The 18,163-nt window shown below is 41.8% G+C and overlaps 1 protein-coding gene across 3 annotated transcripts in view; it reads left to right on the top strand.

The window, feature by feature from the left end:
- TNK2 (tyrosine kinase non receptor 2) overlaps positions 1–18,163 on the top strand; it is a 101,632-nt gene that overhangs the window by 6,766 nt on the left and 76,703 nt on the right. Inside the window, exon 1 of one of the 3 annotated variants that reach the window (XM_075268501.1) lies at positions 12,317–13,270. The exons of the other annotated variants lie outside the window; for them this stretch is intronic. Within the exon in view, the coding sequence (XP_075124602.1) occupies positions 13,211–13,270 (60 nt within the window). The 5' untranslated portion in view covers positions 12,317–13,210. Of the gene's footprint in view, positions 1–12,316; positions 13,271–18,163 lie in introns of those variants that run through there. 3 annotated transcript variants of the gene reach the window in all.

Here is an 18,163-nt window from a genome sequence, read left to right as displayed (position 1 = left end):
TATTGCACATTTTCTGTTAGTACAATAAACCTCATTTCAATCCTGAAATATTACTGTGTCCATCAGTTATTAGATATATCAAACTGAAATGGCTGTTGCAAATACCAAAATATTTAGAACTAAAAATGATTAAGATTAATAGGGGTGCCCAAACTTTTTCATAGGACTGTATTTAACATAAATATGGATTAGAGAATAGCACAAACGTGTGCAGTATATGGTTGAAGCTTACATCACAAAACTGTTGGGCTAAATTGGACATGACCTCGTACCATGTCAGCAGTGTCATTCAGTGGTTTTTATAAATGTGCTCCATGGTGTGATATCATCTAATTCCATATATATCAAACTACAAATATGTCAGCTGGCTTAAAGCACAAATAATATGATTATACAGGATGGGGTGCTTTATTCCATTTCAGTCTCAGTGGTCATCTCACGTGTTCCTCAGTGCGGCAGCACCAGGACTGGCATATGGAGGGTTTTATCTGACAAAAGCTGCTTATAGCACGGGACTTATGCTTAGTCTAAAGCTTTTCCTGGGAATAGACTGTTCTCCATTAGTTTGATGAAGGCAGAGGCGTATTGTGTTCGTTTTACAGCTCTTCAGTACAGTCTGCTTCAGTTTCTTCATTTCACATTGTACTTGACTATAATATAAAAATATAAGGCTATAAAATACTGTATCAGTCTGTATGCCCAAGATGCATCAAGCATGGATTCTCGTCCATCAAGCATGAATTTTGATGCCTCAAGCAATCATGTGAGGGCTTCTTACTTTTATTTATAAATCAGTGAAGAAGTCAAATTGAAGACGATTGGGTCATGGCTGCACTACAGATTTAACCACTGAGGGGCAACTTCTCTATCAATGACAAGACAGTCTGTAAGCCTGAGGTGCTTTCTCCATGCAATAACATTTCAGCCTTGAATATGTTTGCCTGTTTGTGCAGATGGTCATCCAAATCCTGGCAGACAACATTGAGTTCAGGCGAGCTAAAGCCTCAGTAATAGCGATTATTTCAGTCTCATCCAAGAAGGCTTGATTTATCCTACTCCTGTGAACAAGTCAGGGCACCTACCAAAGGCAGTTCAGACCAGGCCTTGTATCACATGGCATCCATCTGTCCTAATAACTCAGATTCAAGTTGAGTTTGTAGAGATTTAATTGCAGTCATTTACTAATAAGTAGGGAATCGGTCATTTCCACTTTAATGCAGACATGCTGTAATACATCAAATTTTCAGAGGGTTTCAGACTGTGTGGTGCAAACGGTTTAGTACTGGAAATGAATGTGTTTCAGTACTAAGCTGTATGGCTGACGTTTCAGTTTCCCACCCAGGTGTTGACGTATAGTGGCTTCTAATGCACCCACATTGTGCCAAAATTTACACCTATTGGTATAACATTTTTGCTTAAAGAAAAAAACTCATCAATGGTATAAACAAAGACAGTCTAAAGATGACCAAATTTATCATTCAGCATCAGCTGCTGTAAGAAATCTGCTGTGTTTGCACAACACATCTCCAAGTTTACATTGTCTCTTAGTGAATCTGAAAATCTCAGGAAAATTGCACGGCTGTGAATCAAGCCTTATTGTGTGCTTTTAACAAATGCCTGCAAATGTGTGAGTCTTTGTTTAAATAAAGTTTTTGTCATTTATATTCTTGCTATTAGCTGCTAGTACTATTGGTTTACCTTTTCTATATACAGTATATTCCTATTCTGAGCACAAAGGCTGGAGACTTCTTTGGTAAAACTAATGTTGAAATAAAATCTTAGCATAACTTAGCAGGAAAAACATGTTGTGGGGGCGGAGGTCAGATTATTTTATATACTTTTCACACCCCTAAAATACGTCATTCCATATGACTTTGTGTTACAGTTTTTTCTCCCAAAAAAGGGCAGGCTTTGTGCGCAGTCACTTAGCTTTACTTCTGTTTGCCAAATATTCTCAGACTAGTGGGTGGCTGTGTAAATTTGAAGAAAACATCCCAGACTGGTAAACATAGCAGATAATTGGTAGTGTGTCACTGTGATGTTACAGCTTGTCCATGAATGGTCCCTTTAAGAGCTCTGTGACATCACGCTCACGTGTTTGAGCACACAGCTCATAGGCTTGTATGTGCTGCTGCAATGTCATGCTTCAGGTTAGACGCCTGAACACAGCATCATGCTGGAGGTAAGACACGCATTGTCCTGTGTCAATCCCTTCTCTTCACTTTAACTCTTTCAGTGTAGTGATTTCCTCCTGCACCATCTTTCTTCTGCAGTTCAGTCTGTGAATCACAAACTGTTTGAGCTTTTGCAAAGTATATAACAGAATTAAACAGAGCTTTTTAGCCCATAAATAGTAATGTCATGTTTTCATTGCATAGCTTGAACACCTACAAATGTTACTTATAGTTCTTTCGGGAAAAGTGTTCAAAGAATTCGGTGTTTTGCTCTACTCTTTGAAAATTAAACCTGTGTTTTGTTGATTCTATGAATATTGGAGCATTATATACATGTAATACAATAGCTTACAATACATTTACATCTGTCCCAGGATGTCTCTTCTTCTGGTCCATCAGGAGAGAATGGCAAAAATGGACCCCGATAATAGTGGACACGAATGGAGCTTGAGGGACGCTATTGACTATAAAGAGGTCCACAGGGTGTAGTTTACTTTATTTATTTTTCATACATAATGTACTCCTTGACAGGCTTGATGATGCATTAAAGAGGAACTTTTACTACCTTCAACATAACCAGTTCTTTACATCACGTGCTACTCAACTGATTCTGGCACAGTTGGAATTTTTTCTCTAGCCCCCACAGTTCCCAAGCAATCATGGCTGTTAGTTTTGGTGCCTGATATTCTAGTTAGTCTCAGTACTGTCAGGAGTGTGGTGTCAGGTAGGCACAGGCAAGGGGTATGATTCTGAGCTCTGATACTGGCTGCCTCTGATTGGAGCTCTGAATTACACCCCCTGCCTTACACGGTCCTTCTGACATTACAAAGTCTAAATAACAAATCAGGAGCCAAAATTTCCTGTGCTCCTTGTTGCATGGAAACCGTGGGGACTAGAGAAACCATTCCAGCTGTGCTTGAATCAGTGGGGTAGCATCTTTTAACTGATGCTAAGAAGTAGGGCTGGACAATTATGACCTAAATCAGGCATTTTACCTTGTTTACGCTTAATGGTGATTATTTAGGACATGCCCCTATTACAGTATGACTAAGTGTTGGGCAAACCGTGCAAGATTCGTCTCATGAGGTTCTCCCAGCGGTTTCGACCAAACACGGCCTAACCAGAACTGCTCTTATGCTCTATAATAAACCAGGGGAGACGATCAAACATAAAAACCAGTGTTACTCAATAGAGATGAGCGAGTACTGTTCGGATCATAGAAATGAATGGATGTAGCCGGCACGCGGGGGGTTAAGTGGCCGGCCGCCGTCAAAGCGGAAGTACCAGGTGCATCCATTCATTTCTATGGAGCGTGCTGTTTGGATCGGCTGATCCGAACAGTACTCGCTCATCTCTATTACTCAACTCTCCTGGGCTCCTTCGCAACTCACTAGTGTCTTTGGCACTTCTAGTTGTCGTCAGGGACCGCTGATTGGGCCTCAGCATCACGTGGTGTCATGAAGCATAGATGCCAGCGTTCCAACACCATGTCACCTACAGTACAAAACAAAAGTTTGGACACACCTTCTCATTCAAAGAGTTTTCTGTATTTTCATGACTATAAAAATTGTAGATTCACACTGAAGGCATCAAAACTATGAGTTAACACGTGGAATTATATACTTAACAAAAAAGTGTGAAACAACTGAAAATATGTCTTATATTCTAGGTTCTTCAGAGTAGCCACCTTTTGCTTTGATTCCTGCTTTGCACACTCTTGGCATTATCTTGATGAGCTTCAAGAGGTTGTCACCAGAAATGGTTTTCACTTCACAGGTGTGCCCTGTCAGGTTTAATAAGTGGGATTTCTTGCCTTATAAATGGGGTTGGGACCATCAGTTGTGTTGTACAGAAGTCAGGTGGATACACAGCTGATAGTCCTACTGAATAGACTGTTAGAATTTGTATTATGGCAAGAAAAAACAGCTAAGTAAAGAAAAACGAGTGGCCATCATTACTTTAAGAAATGAAGGTCAGTCAGTCCGAAAAATTGGAAAAACTTTGAAAGTGTCCACAAGTGCAGTTGCAAAAACCATCAAGCGCTACAAAGAAACTGGCTCACATGAGGACTACTCCAGGAAAGGAAGACCAAGAGTCACAAGATGTGTCCAAGAGACACATCTCTACAATAACTGTTAAGAGGAGACTTTGTGTAGCAGGCCTTCATGGTAAAATAGCTGCTAGAAAACCACTGCTAAGGACAGGCAACAAGCAGAAGAGACTTGTTTGGGCTAAAGAACACAAGGAATGGACATTAGACCAGTGGAAATCTGTGCTTTGGTCTGATGAGTCCAAATTTGAGATCTTTGGTTCCAACCACTGTGTCTTTGTGTGACGCAGAAAAGGTGAACGGATGGTCTCTACATGCCTGGTTCCCACCGTGAAGCATGGAGGAGGAGGTGTGGTGGTGTGGGGGTACTTTGCTGGTGACACTGTTGGGGAGAGTGATGGGGTGCTACGCCAGATGACCTGGCCTCCACAGTCAACAGACCTGAACCCAATCGAGATGGTTTGGGGTGAGCTGGACCGCAGAGTGAAGGCAAAAGGGCCAATAAGTGCTAAGCATCTCTGGGAACTCCTTCAAGACTGTTGGAAGACCATTTCCGGTGACTACCTCTTGAAGCTCATCAAGAGAATGCCAAGAGTGTGCAAAGCAGTAATCAAAGCAAAAGGTAGCTACTTTGAAGAACCTAGAATAGAAGACATATTTTCAGTTGTTTCATACTTTTTTGTTAAGTATATAATTCCACATGTGTTATTTCATAGTTTTGATGCCTTCAGTGCGAATCTACAATTTTCATAGTCATGAAAACACAGAAAACTCTTTGAATGAGAAGGTGAGTCCAAACTTTTGGTCTGTACTGTATGTGATCACTGAGACCCAATCACAAGCCTCATGGGTGCCTGAAATCAGCCAGAAGCACCAAAGACAGAATGGAGTTGCGATGAGCCCAGTTTTTTATGTTTAATCACTTCCCCAGGACCTTCACTTGTTATACTCTGGGATCTGAAGAGTTATTGTAATAGCCGATGCAAACAAAATCACTTCAGTTATCCCAGTTAATGTTCGGTTTTGTTTATTTTTCCGATTAATCGCCCAGACCTAATACAAAGTGGAGTTGGTAGAGGGGGTGAAAGGACCTCTATAAGAATGTGGAATGTTACTTGTGAACCAAACTCAATGTTAGAATATAATATTCCTACAGCATAGTATTTAGTGCTTAATGGGGTTGTTAGAGATATTTTAGTACTAGGGCAGGAGGCCAGGGAAGGTGAAACCTAAAAAAAAAAAATTAAAAAATTCACTTCTCACTATTGTCTGGGAACAACAGGTTCAAGCAACAGCGGATGTTGAGTAAGTTGGTAAAAGATGACTGAATAGCAGCAGGCCATATAAATACAGAAGCACAGAGTCAGTAGCAGGATCAGAAGTCAGGATGGAAACTTGGTTATGAAGTCCAGGATTTTATTTTGTATGTAAAACTCCAAAAACTTATACTCGCCTAGTAAAGTCCCTGCTGCTCCAGTGCCTCTGTTTCAGTTGTCCTCACTGATTTTATTGGCATGTTTGGGAGTGATTATGTACACATGACCGCTGCAGCTATTCAGTGACCCCTCAGAGGTGATGCCTTCATGTATAGCACAAGATTGCTGAGTTCCATAATTTGTTGCAGTGTTCACAAGCTCTTTTATGTGTGTGTATTTTTATTTTGTCACGTTTATCTTTATAAAGATGATTATGATATATTGCAGCTTTTTACTGGTGCTGACATCTAGTGGCCAAATAGAAGTATCTAATTTTTTTTATTCTGTAGTGAAATGACATGTCATATGCATACTATTACTACGGTAGTAGGCAGAAGAATAACAGCAAGTATTTTTCTGCTTCCTTTAATACAATATGAAATAAAGAATGTAGACATCAGACACAGAGCAGGAGAGAGAGAAAGGGTACATTCACACCTTGTTGTATTTTTCTGCCACAAATTTGATCACAGTGGGTCTGCTGCAAAAATGAGATAAGATAATCCTAAAATAGTCACACCTGGGGGAAATTTCAGTGTTACAGCAGCATGGTAATACAGATACAGATGAATAAACAGTAATATATTACAGAAGGAGACACATATCAAGGCTCGTTCACATCTGCGTCTTGGCCTCCATTCTGCAGGTTTCCGTTTCCTGCCCGAAACTGGACAGGAGACAGAAACCTGCAGTAATTTTTCAAACCCATTCATTTGAAACCGTTTTTTTTTTAAACTGGACACAGAGTCGGACATGCAGGACTTTGTGTCCAGTTTAAAAAAAAACGGTTTTGCTGCAGAGCGCACAAAACGCTCACCATCGCTGATGGCTGGACTCGGTCTGACAGGTTTGACAGGTTTCCGTCTTCTGCATGCAGAAGATGGAAACCTCATAACAGAGACCCGAACGCTGGTGTGAACCCAGCGTCAGCTGAGAAAAAAATACTAGTAACGCTGGGTTCACACCTGCGTTTGGGGTCTCCGTTCTATGGTTTCCGTCTTCTGCATGCCAGAAGACGGAAACCATAGACCGGGTCCGGCCGTGCGCGGCGGTGAGCGTTTTAGGCTCTCCGCCGCGAAACCGGATTTTTTTATCCGGACACAGAGTACTGCATGTCCGACTCTGTGTCCGGATTATAAAACCCGGTTTCGCGGCGGAGAGCCTAAAACGCTCACCGCCGCGCACGGCCGGACATCTCTCTCACCCATTCAAATGAATGGGTGAGAGAGACTCCTGCAGGTTTCCGTATCCTGCCTGTGTTTTAGGCAGGAAACGGAAACCTAAGTACGGAGTGCCGGGCACAGATGTGAACGAGCCCTAATCCATAGCAGCTAAGGGCTCGTTCACATCTGCGCCCGGTCTCTGTTCTGCAGGTTTCCGTTTCCTGCCTGAAACTGGGCAGGAGACGGAAACCTGCAGGCATTTTTCAAACTCATTCATTTGAATGGGTTTGAAAAGTGTCCGGCCTTGAGCGTCGGTGAGCGTTTTATGCTCTCCGCTGCGAAACAGTTTTTTTTTTTTTTTTTTAAACCGGACACAGAGTCGGACATGCAGGACTTTATGTCCGGTTTAAAAAAAAAAAACGGATTTGCCGCGGAGAGCATAAAACGCTCACCGGCGCTCACGGCCGGACCCGATCTGACAGGTTTCCGTTTTCTGCATGCAGAAGATGGAAACCTCAGAACGGAGATCGAACGCTAGTGTGAACCCAGCGTAAGGAAGGAAAAGAAAGAAGACTTCAAGAAAATTTAGCTAGCTCTCTCTCTTTGCTTGGTCTGGTGTAGATTATGTACCCTGACCGTGGTTAGGAGTAAGGACCTCCGATAGCGTTCCTTCTCACACTTTGGGTGAAGCAGTACTGCGCAGTGCTGTCGAGGGCTCATACATAGGGTGGGATTTATTCTCCCGCATGGAGGTCACCACGGACAGTATCCTTCTGTCACCCACCACCTGTACTGGGTCCAGGGGGCTCCCCAGGACAGAGCTGACCCTTCTGATCAGCCTGTCAAGTCTATTTCTGTCCCTGGTTGATATACTGCTCCCCCAGCAGGCCACACAGAAAAAGATGGCTGAAGCAACCACAGAGTTGAAAAGGCCCTAAGAAGTGTCCCCTGGACTCTGAAGGCCCTCAGCCTCCTGAGCAGGTAGAGTCTGCTGTGGCCCTTTCTGTGTAGCACCTCCAGGTGATCAGCCCAGTCTAGTTTATTGTTGAGGAGCAGACCCAGATACTTATAGGTCCTGACTATCTCAATGCCTGGCCCCTGGATCTCCACCGGGATCGGAGCACTTCTCCGTTTTCTAAAGTCCACCACCATCTCCTTGGTCTTCCCAGCATTAATCCTGAGCTGGTTCCGCTGGCATCAGTCCACAAAGTCCTGGTTAAAGTCTCTGTACTCCCTATCGTCACCATCAGTGATAAGGCCTACTATAGCAGAGTCATCGGAATACTTCTGTAAGTAACAGCTAGATGAGCTGTGCCTAAATTCAGCAGTGTACAGTGTGAAGAGAAATGGGGCAAGAACTGTACTTTGTGGTGCTACAGATCACAGTGTCAGACACACAGTCCTGGGCTCTCACATGCTGAAGGCGGTTTGTGAGGTAGTCAAGGATCTAGTTGGACAGTTATTATATAGCCCAGGCATGGCAAAATCACTTCAAAGTCCGTATGTACAACATGTGGATTTTCCCGGAAGATTTGTTTATCATCGTAATCTCAGTACCTTGTAGTTCTCCTTACACACTCCTTACACACTTTCCTAATATGCCTTTGTTATTCAGCTTTGCAGCAAGAATATCGCTGTTTTATTTATATGCAGATCAGAGAGGGTTCACACCTGCGCCCGATCTCCATTTTCAGGTTTCTGTCTTCTGCCGACAGAAGACGGAAACCTGGCAGACATTGTCCATCCGTGAGCGCCTGCGAGCGTTTTGCACTCTCTGCGGGGAAAGTTTTTTTTTTTTTTTTTTTGTTTTTTTTATTAACCGGACACAAAGTCCTGCATGTCCAACTTTGTGTCTGGTAAAAAAAACCAAAAAAACGGTTTCGCCGCAGAGAGCACAAAACGCTCACAGGCACTCACGGCCGGACACTTTCCAAATGAATGGGTTTGAAAAATGACTGCAGGTTTCCGTCTCCTGTCCAGTTTTGGGCAGGAAATGGAAACCTGCAAAACGGAGACCGGGGCGCAGATGTGAATTAGCCCTCAGGTGAAAAGGGCTTATGGGGTGGCTCTTATCTTTTGGGTTGTAAATTACCTCCCCTATCTGCTATGAAGTTGGGTGGCAGTTTGGGGAGGTAAACTATAGTGCAGAGCGAAGCCTGGGGAGGAATGTTTAGAGAAAGAAGAATTGGAATTTCTTCAACCTATAGTCCATTTATCAGCTGTAGCTCTTGAATTGAGTGCTGTGGATGGATTCAGTCACTGTCCCAACATAGCGCTACTGTCTCTTACTGTAACCATGAAGCCATGGTGGGGCAATGGAGCTGTAGACCAGGTCCCCAGGCACTGTTCAGTCTGGGAAATACAGCTGACATACACTGTGTGCAGAATTATTAGGCAAGTTGTATTTGAGAGGATTATTTTTATTATTGTTCAACAACTATGTTCTCAATCAACCCAAAAGACTCATAAATATCAAAGCTTAATATTTTTGGAAGTTGGAGTGTTTTTTTTTTTTTCTTTCTAGATTTGGGTATCTTGGGAGGGTATCTAGTGCAGGTAACTATTACTGTGCAGAATTATTAGGCAACTTTCCGTATATTCTCGAGTATAAGCCGACCCGAACTTTTATTTATTTTATGTTTTTATTATATTTTTTTTAAAGCTTTTTTTTTTTTCACCATTTAATGGGAGATTCTATACATTACTATTGCGGCTGGAAAATTCGGCTTATACTCGAGTATATACGGTAATAAAAACCAAATAAATACCCATCTCACTTGTTTGTTTTCACCAGGTAAACCAATATAACAACACAAAATTTAGAAATAAACATTTCTGACATACAAAAACAAAAAAGAAGTGTCCAATATAGCCACCTTTCTTTATGATGACACTCAAATGACTTCTATCCATAGATCTGTCAGTTGCTTGATCTGTTTACGATCACCATTGCGTGCAGCAGCCACCATAGCCTCCCAGACACTGTTCCGAGAGGTGGACTGTTTTCCCTCCCTGTAGATCTCACATTTTATGAGGGACCACAGGTTCTCTATGGGTTTCAGATCAGGTGAACAAGGGGGCCGTGTCATTATTTTTTCTTCTTTTAGACCTTTAGTGGCCAACCACGCTGTGGAGTATTTGGATGCATGTGATGAAGCATTGTTCTGCATGAAAATCATGGTTTTTTTTAACGATACCGACTTCTTTCTGTACCACTGCTTGAAGAAGATGTCTTCCAGAAACTGGCAGTAGGTCTGGGAGTTGAGCTTCACTCTATCCTCAACCTGAAAAGGTCCCACAAGTTCGTCTTTGATGATACCAGCCCATACCAGTACCCCACCTCCACCTTGCTGGCGTTGGAGTGGAGCTCTCTGCCCTTTACTGATCCTGCCTTGGGCCCATCCTTCTGGCCTATCAAGAGTCACTGTCATTTCATCAGTCCATAAAACCTTAGAAAGATCAGTCTAAAGATATTTCTTGGCCCAGTCTTGATGTTTTATCTTATTTTTCATGTTCAAGGTGGTAGTTTTTCAGCCTTTCTTACCTTGGCCAGGTCCCTGAGTATCGCACACTTTGTGCTTTTTGATACTCCATTAATGTTGCAGCTCTGAAATATGGCAAAACTGGTGGCAAATGGCATCTTGGCAGCTTCACGCTTGATTTTCCTCAATTCATAGGCAGTTATTTTGCGCCTTTTTTATCAACACACTTCTTGCGACCCTGTTGGCTATTTGCCATGAAATGCTTGCTTATTCGGTGATCACACTTCCAAAGTTTTGCAATTTCAAGACTGCTGCATCCCTCTGCAAGACATCTCACAATTATTCACTTTTAAGAGTCCGTCAAATCTCTCTTCTGACCCATTTTGCCAAAGGAAAGGAAGTTGCCTAATAATTAAGCACGCCTTATATAGGGTGTTCATGTCATTAGACCACACCCCTCCTCATTACAGAGATGCAAATCACCTGATTTACATAATTGGTAGTTGGCTTTCAAGCCTATACAGCTTGGAGTAGGACAACATGTACTGTATAAAAAGGATGATGTGATCAAAATACTCATTTGCCTAATAATTCTGTACACAGTGTACAGTCTTGTATTTCCCAGACTGAACATGTGTACATGAAGCAGACATAAAATTAGTTTTTTTTAGGTTTGCACATTGATTGAACTGCCCAAATATTGGTTTCTTTTATGCTGGATTAACACATTACTTTTTCCACAAAAAATAAGTAAAGCTGCATGCATAATAATAATAATAATAATAATTAATAATAATAAAAAAAACATGCGTTTTTAACCATTGTGGTGAATTTTCTTTTTTATGTTTTTTTTCTTTTTCCTTTCCTATAATTCTTAGTTTTTAATTTTTAGTCTTTAAATTCTGTATACAGTATTTTACTGGTCAGTGCAGTCACAGTGCTATCAAATTTATTGATTCTTCTCATCTTAGTACCTTAAAAAAATTATAAATGTATTGTGACACCCATACCATTTTTATATCTTTGTGTACTTTTTTTTTTTTTTGCAGGGCAAGATGTAATTTTTATGGACATACTGTAACTTTGGGGAATGTGTGATCACTTTTATTGCATTTTTTAGGAAGTGAAGCAGTGAAAAAGCAGCATTTTGACAATTTTGATATTTTTTCCCACTGCATGGAATAAATAATGTAAAGCACCATGGAATTAATGGGGCTATATAAATCCTACTAATGTGTGTTTGGATGTTTGTGTGTTTGGATGTTTGATTGTTTGTTCCTCAATCACGCAAAAAACGCTCAACCGATTTGGCTCAAATTTTCAACAAACATAGTTCCTACGCAAGATTGAACGATAGGCTGAGAGGGGATGCAATGACACCTAGACGGGCAAACGGATTTGGCTGAAATTGCGCACATACTGTATGTGTCCATCACATGTCCATGAACTGATATTCCACCACTGGAAGTAAACCATGAATGACAGCAAGCAGAGACCTGGGAGGCATTGATGCAGAAAGTATATTGGAATATTCATTAGATAAACAATAACATTTATTTGCTGAAACTTGACAACCCCTTTCATCCGTACCTTTAGGAGGCCCCAGGTACATCTCGGTAGATTCTTTGTGCAAGAAGTGAAATAGATATCTGGCAGGAACTTCATAGGTAGAACTTTAGATATGTCTTGTGCCAGTTTTCTTGTGCAAGATATAGTAAATATGTCTGTTTTTTATAACCCCAAAATAATTACAAAGATTTTTAAGAAGGGAGCCTTAGTGATGGTGCAAGTCACACTATATGGATTTAATGGCATTCATTTATTCTGTCATTTTAGAGATGTCCCCTTATGTTGTTCTTTACTCGGATACTTCCATGTTATTCTCTTTTGTGCGGGATCCTCTCAGCACACGCTTCTTACCTCTGTTGAGTACAGATGCAGCGTTGCAGGCAGGAGACAGTGCAGCTCAGCTGACTTTGCTCCACATCCACATGCTCCCCCCTCCTTTCTCTTTATTATCATGAGGATGCATGGATGTGGGGGTGGTGCTGCCAGCAGATGTGCTCTGGGTGCTTGCCTCTGGGTTGGGAGGCTCTGCTCAACCTTCACTAATCTGCAGTGAGAGGTGGAGACAGAAAGGAGTTGCTGGCACTGACACAGAGAGGGAGGGTGAATGTTGTACCCAGCAGTGGGGGGTTTGACGCTGCAGTGCAGAACTGCGACAGCCTTTAGCATGGCTAGTTGCATCAATTATATAGATGGATTTCTGAGGAGCACTTTATTGCTGGGACTAGCCTGCCAGCATCCCTCGTTGCACTTGCATTCTGTTGTTATCTGATGTCAACAGCCTTGAAGGATTCATCACAATTCTGACAGCTGCATCGACCCCTACCAGGACCATACATTACTGCTCATGCTTCAGGCTTCTTCCAGGATCAGATAGAATGTCTGCCATGGCATAGTATGGACGGTACTGGCATAGAATACTGCATAAAGTGATTGTGCTTCTCTTTTATGGCTACACACAGCACCTAGTGTCCTTGACAGAAGAAAAACTGTTAAAATGGCCAGAATCGAGCTTCTAACATCTAGTTGGATGTGTAAGCATGCAGCCTTTGTGTAGCTGCCCTGCTGTCAGTGCGCTGACAACACTGCCATGATTCCCACTGAGAGGATACTACATAGAAGCAGAGCCCGTGTCACTGGAATGTCTCCCTGGTGATTCTTCACGACGGAAGTTTTCATAGTATATCTCGCCATGTGATTAATAACTCACTATGTGACTACTTACCTCCAGGTGGTTATTATGTCTTCAAAGTGCTTTTCTTTATTGGTGACTGCCTCATGACAGACATCCCAGGAGAATATGGGGGAGAAGGCTGACTACCAGAGACTCCCTAACAAGGAGATCAAAGAGGAGAATGAGGTAACACTGCACTCAGTGTGGGGGTGATAGTCATGTCTTAAGGTGTGTGTGGTTATGTGGATTCTATGTTACATGTATAACATTTTATACTGTAAGCACAGACAGCCATGCCTTTCTCAAGCGTTGACAGCAGTGCACATTGTTATTATTTGGAAAGGGGTGAACATTTTTAATGGAACGGGTGTCTAATATACAACTGGAACTTTTCCCTACCATGCACCTGCTGGGCTGAATATCCGACTCTTTTTTTTCAGTCCTTGATGGGGTTTCTGGGTAGGCTACTTCTTACAATCACCACAGTTAATATGCTGTCCCATCATGCTTGTTAAGCTGACTTTAGAATTTCTCCCTAGTTGCCCTGTGGTTTCTATAGCAACTCTTCATTCGCTGTTTGTTGGTTGGTTGATGTTTTTTGCAGTGACAGCCAACTGGAGATCAGTATAAATTGTGGCTGCATGGTGTGAATGCATGTTGGTTAACCATTTATTAGTGCATACATCTAGATCAATTCAAGTTTGCCGTGACTGCAGCATATTAAAACATTGTACATCTTTATAAATCACATACATGTTACACAATCTGTTGTCTGTCATTACATTACAGCTATTCATGGCTGAGCATAGCGAGAGTCTAAGCTGAGAGCTGATCACTATGGAGTTGTCTCTGGTACTGTACAACATATCATATATTATGTCATAATAACATATCATAAACAACCATAATACACCACTTAAGCCTGCAGAATGTACTAAACTTATGGCTAACGGTTCACTGATAGCAACTACTGTCACTGAGTGGCATTTGTCATCTCCACTAGAGAATTAGGAGTGCGTGGCGGCATTTTCTAGACCTACAAATGTAGTTTGACAGAAATAGGGTATAATGTGTGGCACATACATGGAACATTTCTAGGAATCTTGCTGGCTACTATCTAACAGGTTGCTGCTGTGAATGAAATAAACAGGCAATGTCCATGTATGGTTTTTATCATATTGACCAAGTGTCCATGTGAATCGATTCATCTTCCTCTTATTAATAGTTTACAGATGATGGTTTATATGCAGTTGTCATATGTGGCAGGCACAATAATTTACTTATGATCACTCTTATGGCAGATATGAAGGTTCATAGTACGTATCATGGTGTCATAAATTAGATTGTCTGATTTTACTATAGATAAGCTGATGTACTGTACTGTAATCCAGACCAGGTTTTCTATGATGGATTTTTAGTTTCACCATACCGACCACCTTCTTTGAGAAAGCTGCTCCATTAGAATATTACTTTTTAAATGCTGTTTTCTGTGGTTGTCTCAGAAGTTTTTGTTTGCCTATTTGCCTCAGTGAGTAGTCATAGGTTACCTCCTTTAGGTGATCAAAGGGGTTCAGCACCTGGGAACACCACAGATCAGCCAATTTAAGTGGCTAGAGCATTTGGTTGAGTGCAGCTGCCGTAGCGTTTGGGAATTTATCTTCTATCCATGTAATAGAGAATAAATAGCTGATCCGTGGGGGTCTGCCTGGTGAGACAGAAGTCTGGGTGAATTCACAACAGAGAAAAAGAACCTCTGGTCTCAGTGGTCAGACTCCTTCCAACCACTTAATACTATGGATAGAGGATAAGTATTGTTTGTGGGATAACTCATTTAATTCAAGCACAGTGCTGTACATCGTATAGGGGCTTGGTAATGCAACTCAGACCCATTCAATTAAATGGGACTGATCTTTTGCTGTGCCATGTGCATTATGTACATAACATGATCAGCTCAGGGAAGAAGTTGCTGGTTTTGTGAAACCCGTAGCCTCTTGAGACAGCTTATTTGTGGAAGTCTCATATTTTGGAACCTCACAGATCACTTATTGATAAACTACGCAGCTCATGAATAAATAAGTCCTAGAAAACCCCTTTAGGCCGGGGCCCCACATTGCAGGTACTGTAAAATGTCTGAGTTTTGCCAAAGTGGATGTGATTGTGGCCAATCCCATCCGCACAGTGCAGAAAAATATCCGCAGCAGAAATGCTGTGTTTTCAAAAAACCTTTATATATATATATATATATATATATAGATAGATAGATAGATAGATATGTAATATATATATATATCGTAGCATGTCAACTATACTTACGGAAACAATGGCTTTTTCCATAGAAGTATAATAGGAATGCCCGTTGATCAAAACTAGGCAGATTCTCTGTGAAAAGCACTGCGGAAGAATCCACAATGCATTTCCGCTGCAGTTTTTTTCCACAACACTTTTTGGTTGCGGTTTGCTACATGGGTCCATGTTGCGGAAACACAGCTTTTTTGTTGCAGATTTTGCTGCAGTGTTTTCAGCCAAAGCCAGGACTAGATTGAGAAGAAGGTATAGGTAGAAGTACTTCCTATATATTTCTCATTACTTTTGTAACCGTTAACAGCATTAACACTGTGGTTTCTCTGGCAAGGGGAGGGGTCTCTTTGTGCTGTATGTCATGCAGTGTGACCACTCACTTGGCTTGTAGACCCTAATCTGCACTAACACTAAAATAATAATAATAACTTTATATAGCACCAGCATATTTTGCAAATCAGAGGACACATGAACAGGCAATATGAGGCATTACAATGTGACAAAGAAATAAACATATCAGAGTGCAACACAATGGCTCAATAGTTAGCACTGTAGCCTTGCAGCGCTGAAGTCCTAAGTTCAAATACTGCCAAGGACAACGTCTTCAAGGAGTTTATATGTTCTCCCTGTGTTTCCATGGATTTCCTCCCATACTAGACGTACTGATAGGGAGAATGTAAAAAAAAAAAAAAGAAAAGAAAAGAAAAAGAAATAAGTATATCAAACAATAGGAGTTAGGGCCCTGCTTACATACTGTGAGGAAATAGGGAGACACAAGAGGTCTGAGGGCTTGTTTGCTACAATGGTCCAGCCATCTTTTCATAGAAAAGGTTATCTGAAGCTATATGAATGTGTCACCAGCCAGTATCTGTGAGTAAACCGATACTAAATGCAAGGAGTGCAGTGCAACTTCTAGATGGAGAGGACAGGAACAGAGGAGGAAGGATAAAAAAAAAAATTCTACACCTCTTGACACTACATGGTGATCAGGTCACTTAATAAACCTGACTATGCAGATGTGATTTGGGGGCAGTTTTGAAGCTGCTGCAGTCACGGATTAATCAAATTGTCTGGGGTAAAGCGTTACAGAGCACTGGTACAGCTCGAGAAAAGTCTTGGAGATGTGAGTGGGATTTTTCGATAACAGAGGATGCAAGTCTAAGGTTATTGGCAAAACGGAGAGGAAGGTTAGGGCGGTAGACAGTGACGACAGAGGAGATATAGGGGGGCTAAGCACCATGAAGGGATTTGTGGGCAAGTGTGATAATTTTATATTGTATTTTGTGATGGATGGGCAACCAATACATCGACTGAAACAAGGTAGATGTGTCCATGTACCGGTTTGACAGAAAGATGAGTCTGGTGGCTGCATTTAGGACATATTGTAGAGGGGAGAGTTTAGTAAGAGGAAACCAATTACAAGAGAATTGCTATAGTGAAGATGAGAGAGAATCAGAACGACAATGAGGGTTTTTGATGTTTCCATGGACTGAAAAGGGCAAATTCTAAAGATGTTTTTGAGGTGCAGGTGGCAAGAGCGTGCATGTGTCTGAACATGTGGAGTAAAGGTGAAATCTGAGTCAAATACGACCCTAAGACAGTGGGTGTACTGCCTTGGTGTAATAGTAAGATCACAGACAGAAATGGAGATATCAGGGTTAGGTCGGGTTAGTAGATGGAGGGAAGCAGATCTTCATTGGTGGTGATGATGCAGAATGTATATATACAAAAACAAAGATATCCAAGAATACAAAAGAAAAAAATGTATATCTCTGGATAAACAGAACACCAAAATGCTCAGGTTGACATGGCCTGTCCGAAGATGTATGTCATTGGGCTTTTCATACCTGGTGACAGTTTGTTTGTTTTAACTGAAATGGTGAATTAACCTTACTAATGAGTTCAGTAATTAGTAAGCCCTCATATGTGGTGGTATATTAAGTGTATAAAGCGGTATTCAGAATCTCTAGAATTGGTTTACTTGAGTCAAGCTTTTTCTAAAACTATATAGGTGCAGGCATGAAAAATCATGAGTGATTTTCCATGGGGTTGGGTGTGGTGACAGGAAAAGACAGAATTACGGCATGTTTTTTAAAAAGAAGATTTGTCATAATGAGTGAGCAGGTTTCTTCACAACAGGATATTTTTTTTTATTTTCCAGTGAACACTTAGAGGGAAGCTGCCAGCAATTTACACCACCACCCCCAAGCCACTATCAATGCCTATGGTCCACCAATGTCTATTTACTGGTAGTCAGTTGCCACCACCTGCAGAAAAAAACAACTTTTATTCTTTATGCAACTTAGCTTGTCAGTGGGGGTGAGGTTAACGGGAGAAGTCATGCTCTTTATGCCCCAGCATGGCCCCTCTACCGTGACTGTCATCCCTTAGATCAGGGGTCCTCAAACTGCGGCCCGCCAAGCACTTCTGTCTGGCCCCGCCGAAAACGCCGGCAGGCGTGCATTTATAATGAAGCTCCTGGGGAGCTCGGGCCAGGCCATGGGGCGCACGTCACTTTACCTATTGGAGGGCACCGCTCCCGATGTCTGTGCGACCTGCTCTGCCTCCGGCCCTCTGTTTAGAAACTTGAGGACCCCTGCCTTAGATCGTAGTCTAGCAGGACTATGGGACGACACTCATAACAGAGGGGTCAGATTGAGACATACGCAGCTCGACTTCTTGTTAGCTCACCCCCACCTAACACGAAGGAACCTTATTTACATACAGAATAAAGTTGCATTTCTTTGTACGATGGCACTTGACTGGCATTATAGAGAAAGC

Source organism: Leptodactylus fuscus, chromosome 3 (assembly GCF_031893055.1).
Source record: "Leptodactylus fuscus isolate aLepFus1 chromosome 3, aLepFus1.hap2, whole genome shotgun sequence".
Classification (NCBI taxonomy): domain Eukaryota; kingdom Metazoa; phylum Chordata; class Amphibia; order Anura; family Leptodactylidae; genus Leptodactylus; species Leptodactylus fuscus.
Note: the sequence above shows the minus strand (reverse complement) of the source record. Positions and strands in the feature narration are given on the sequence as shown.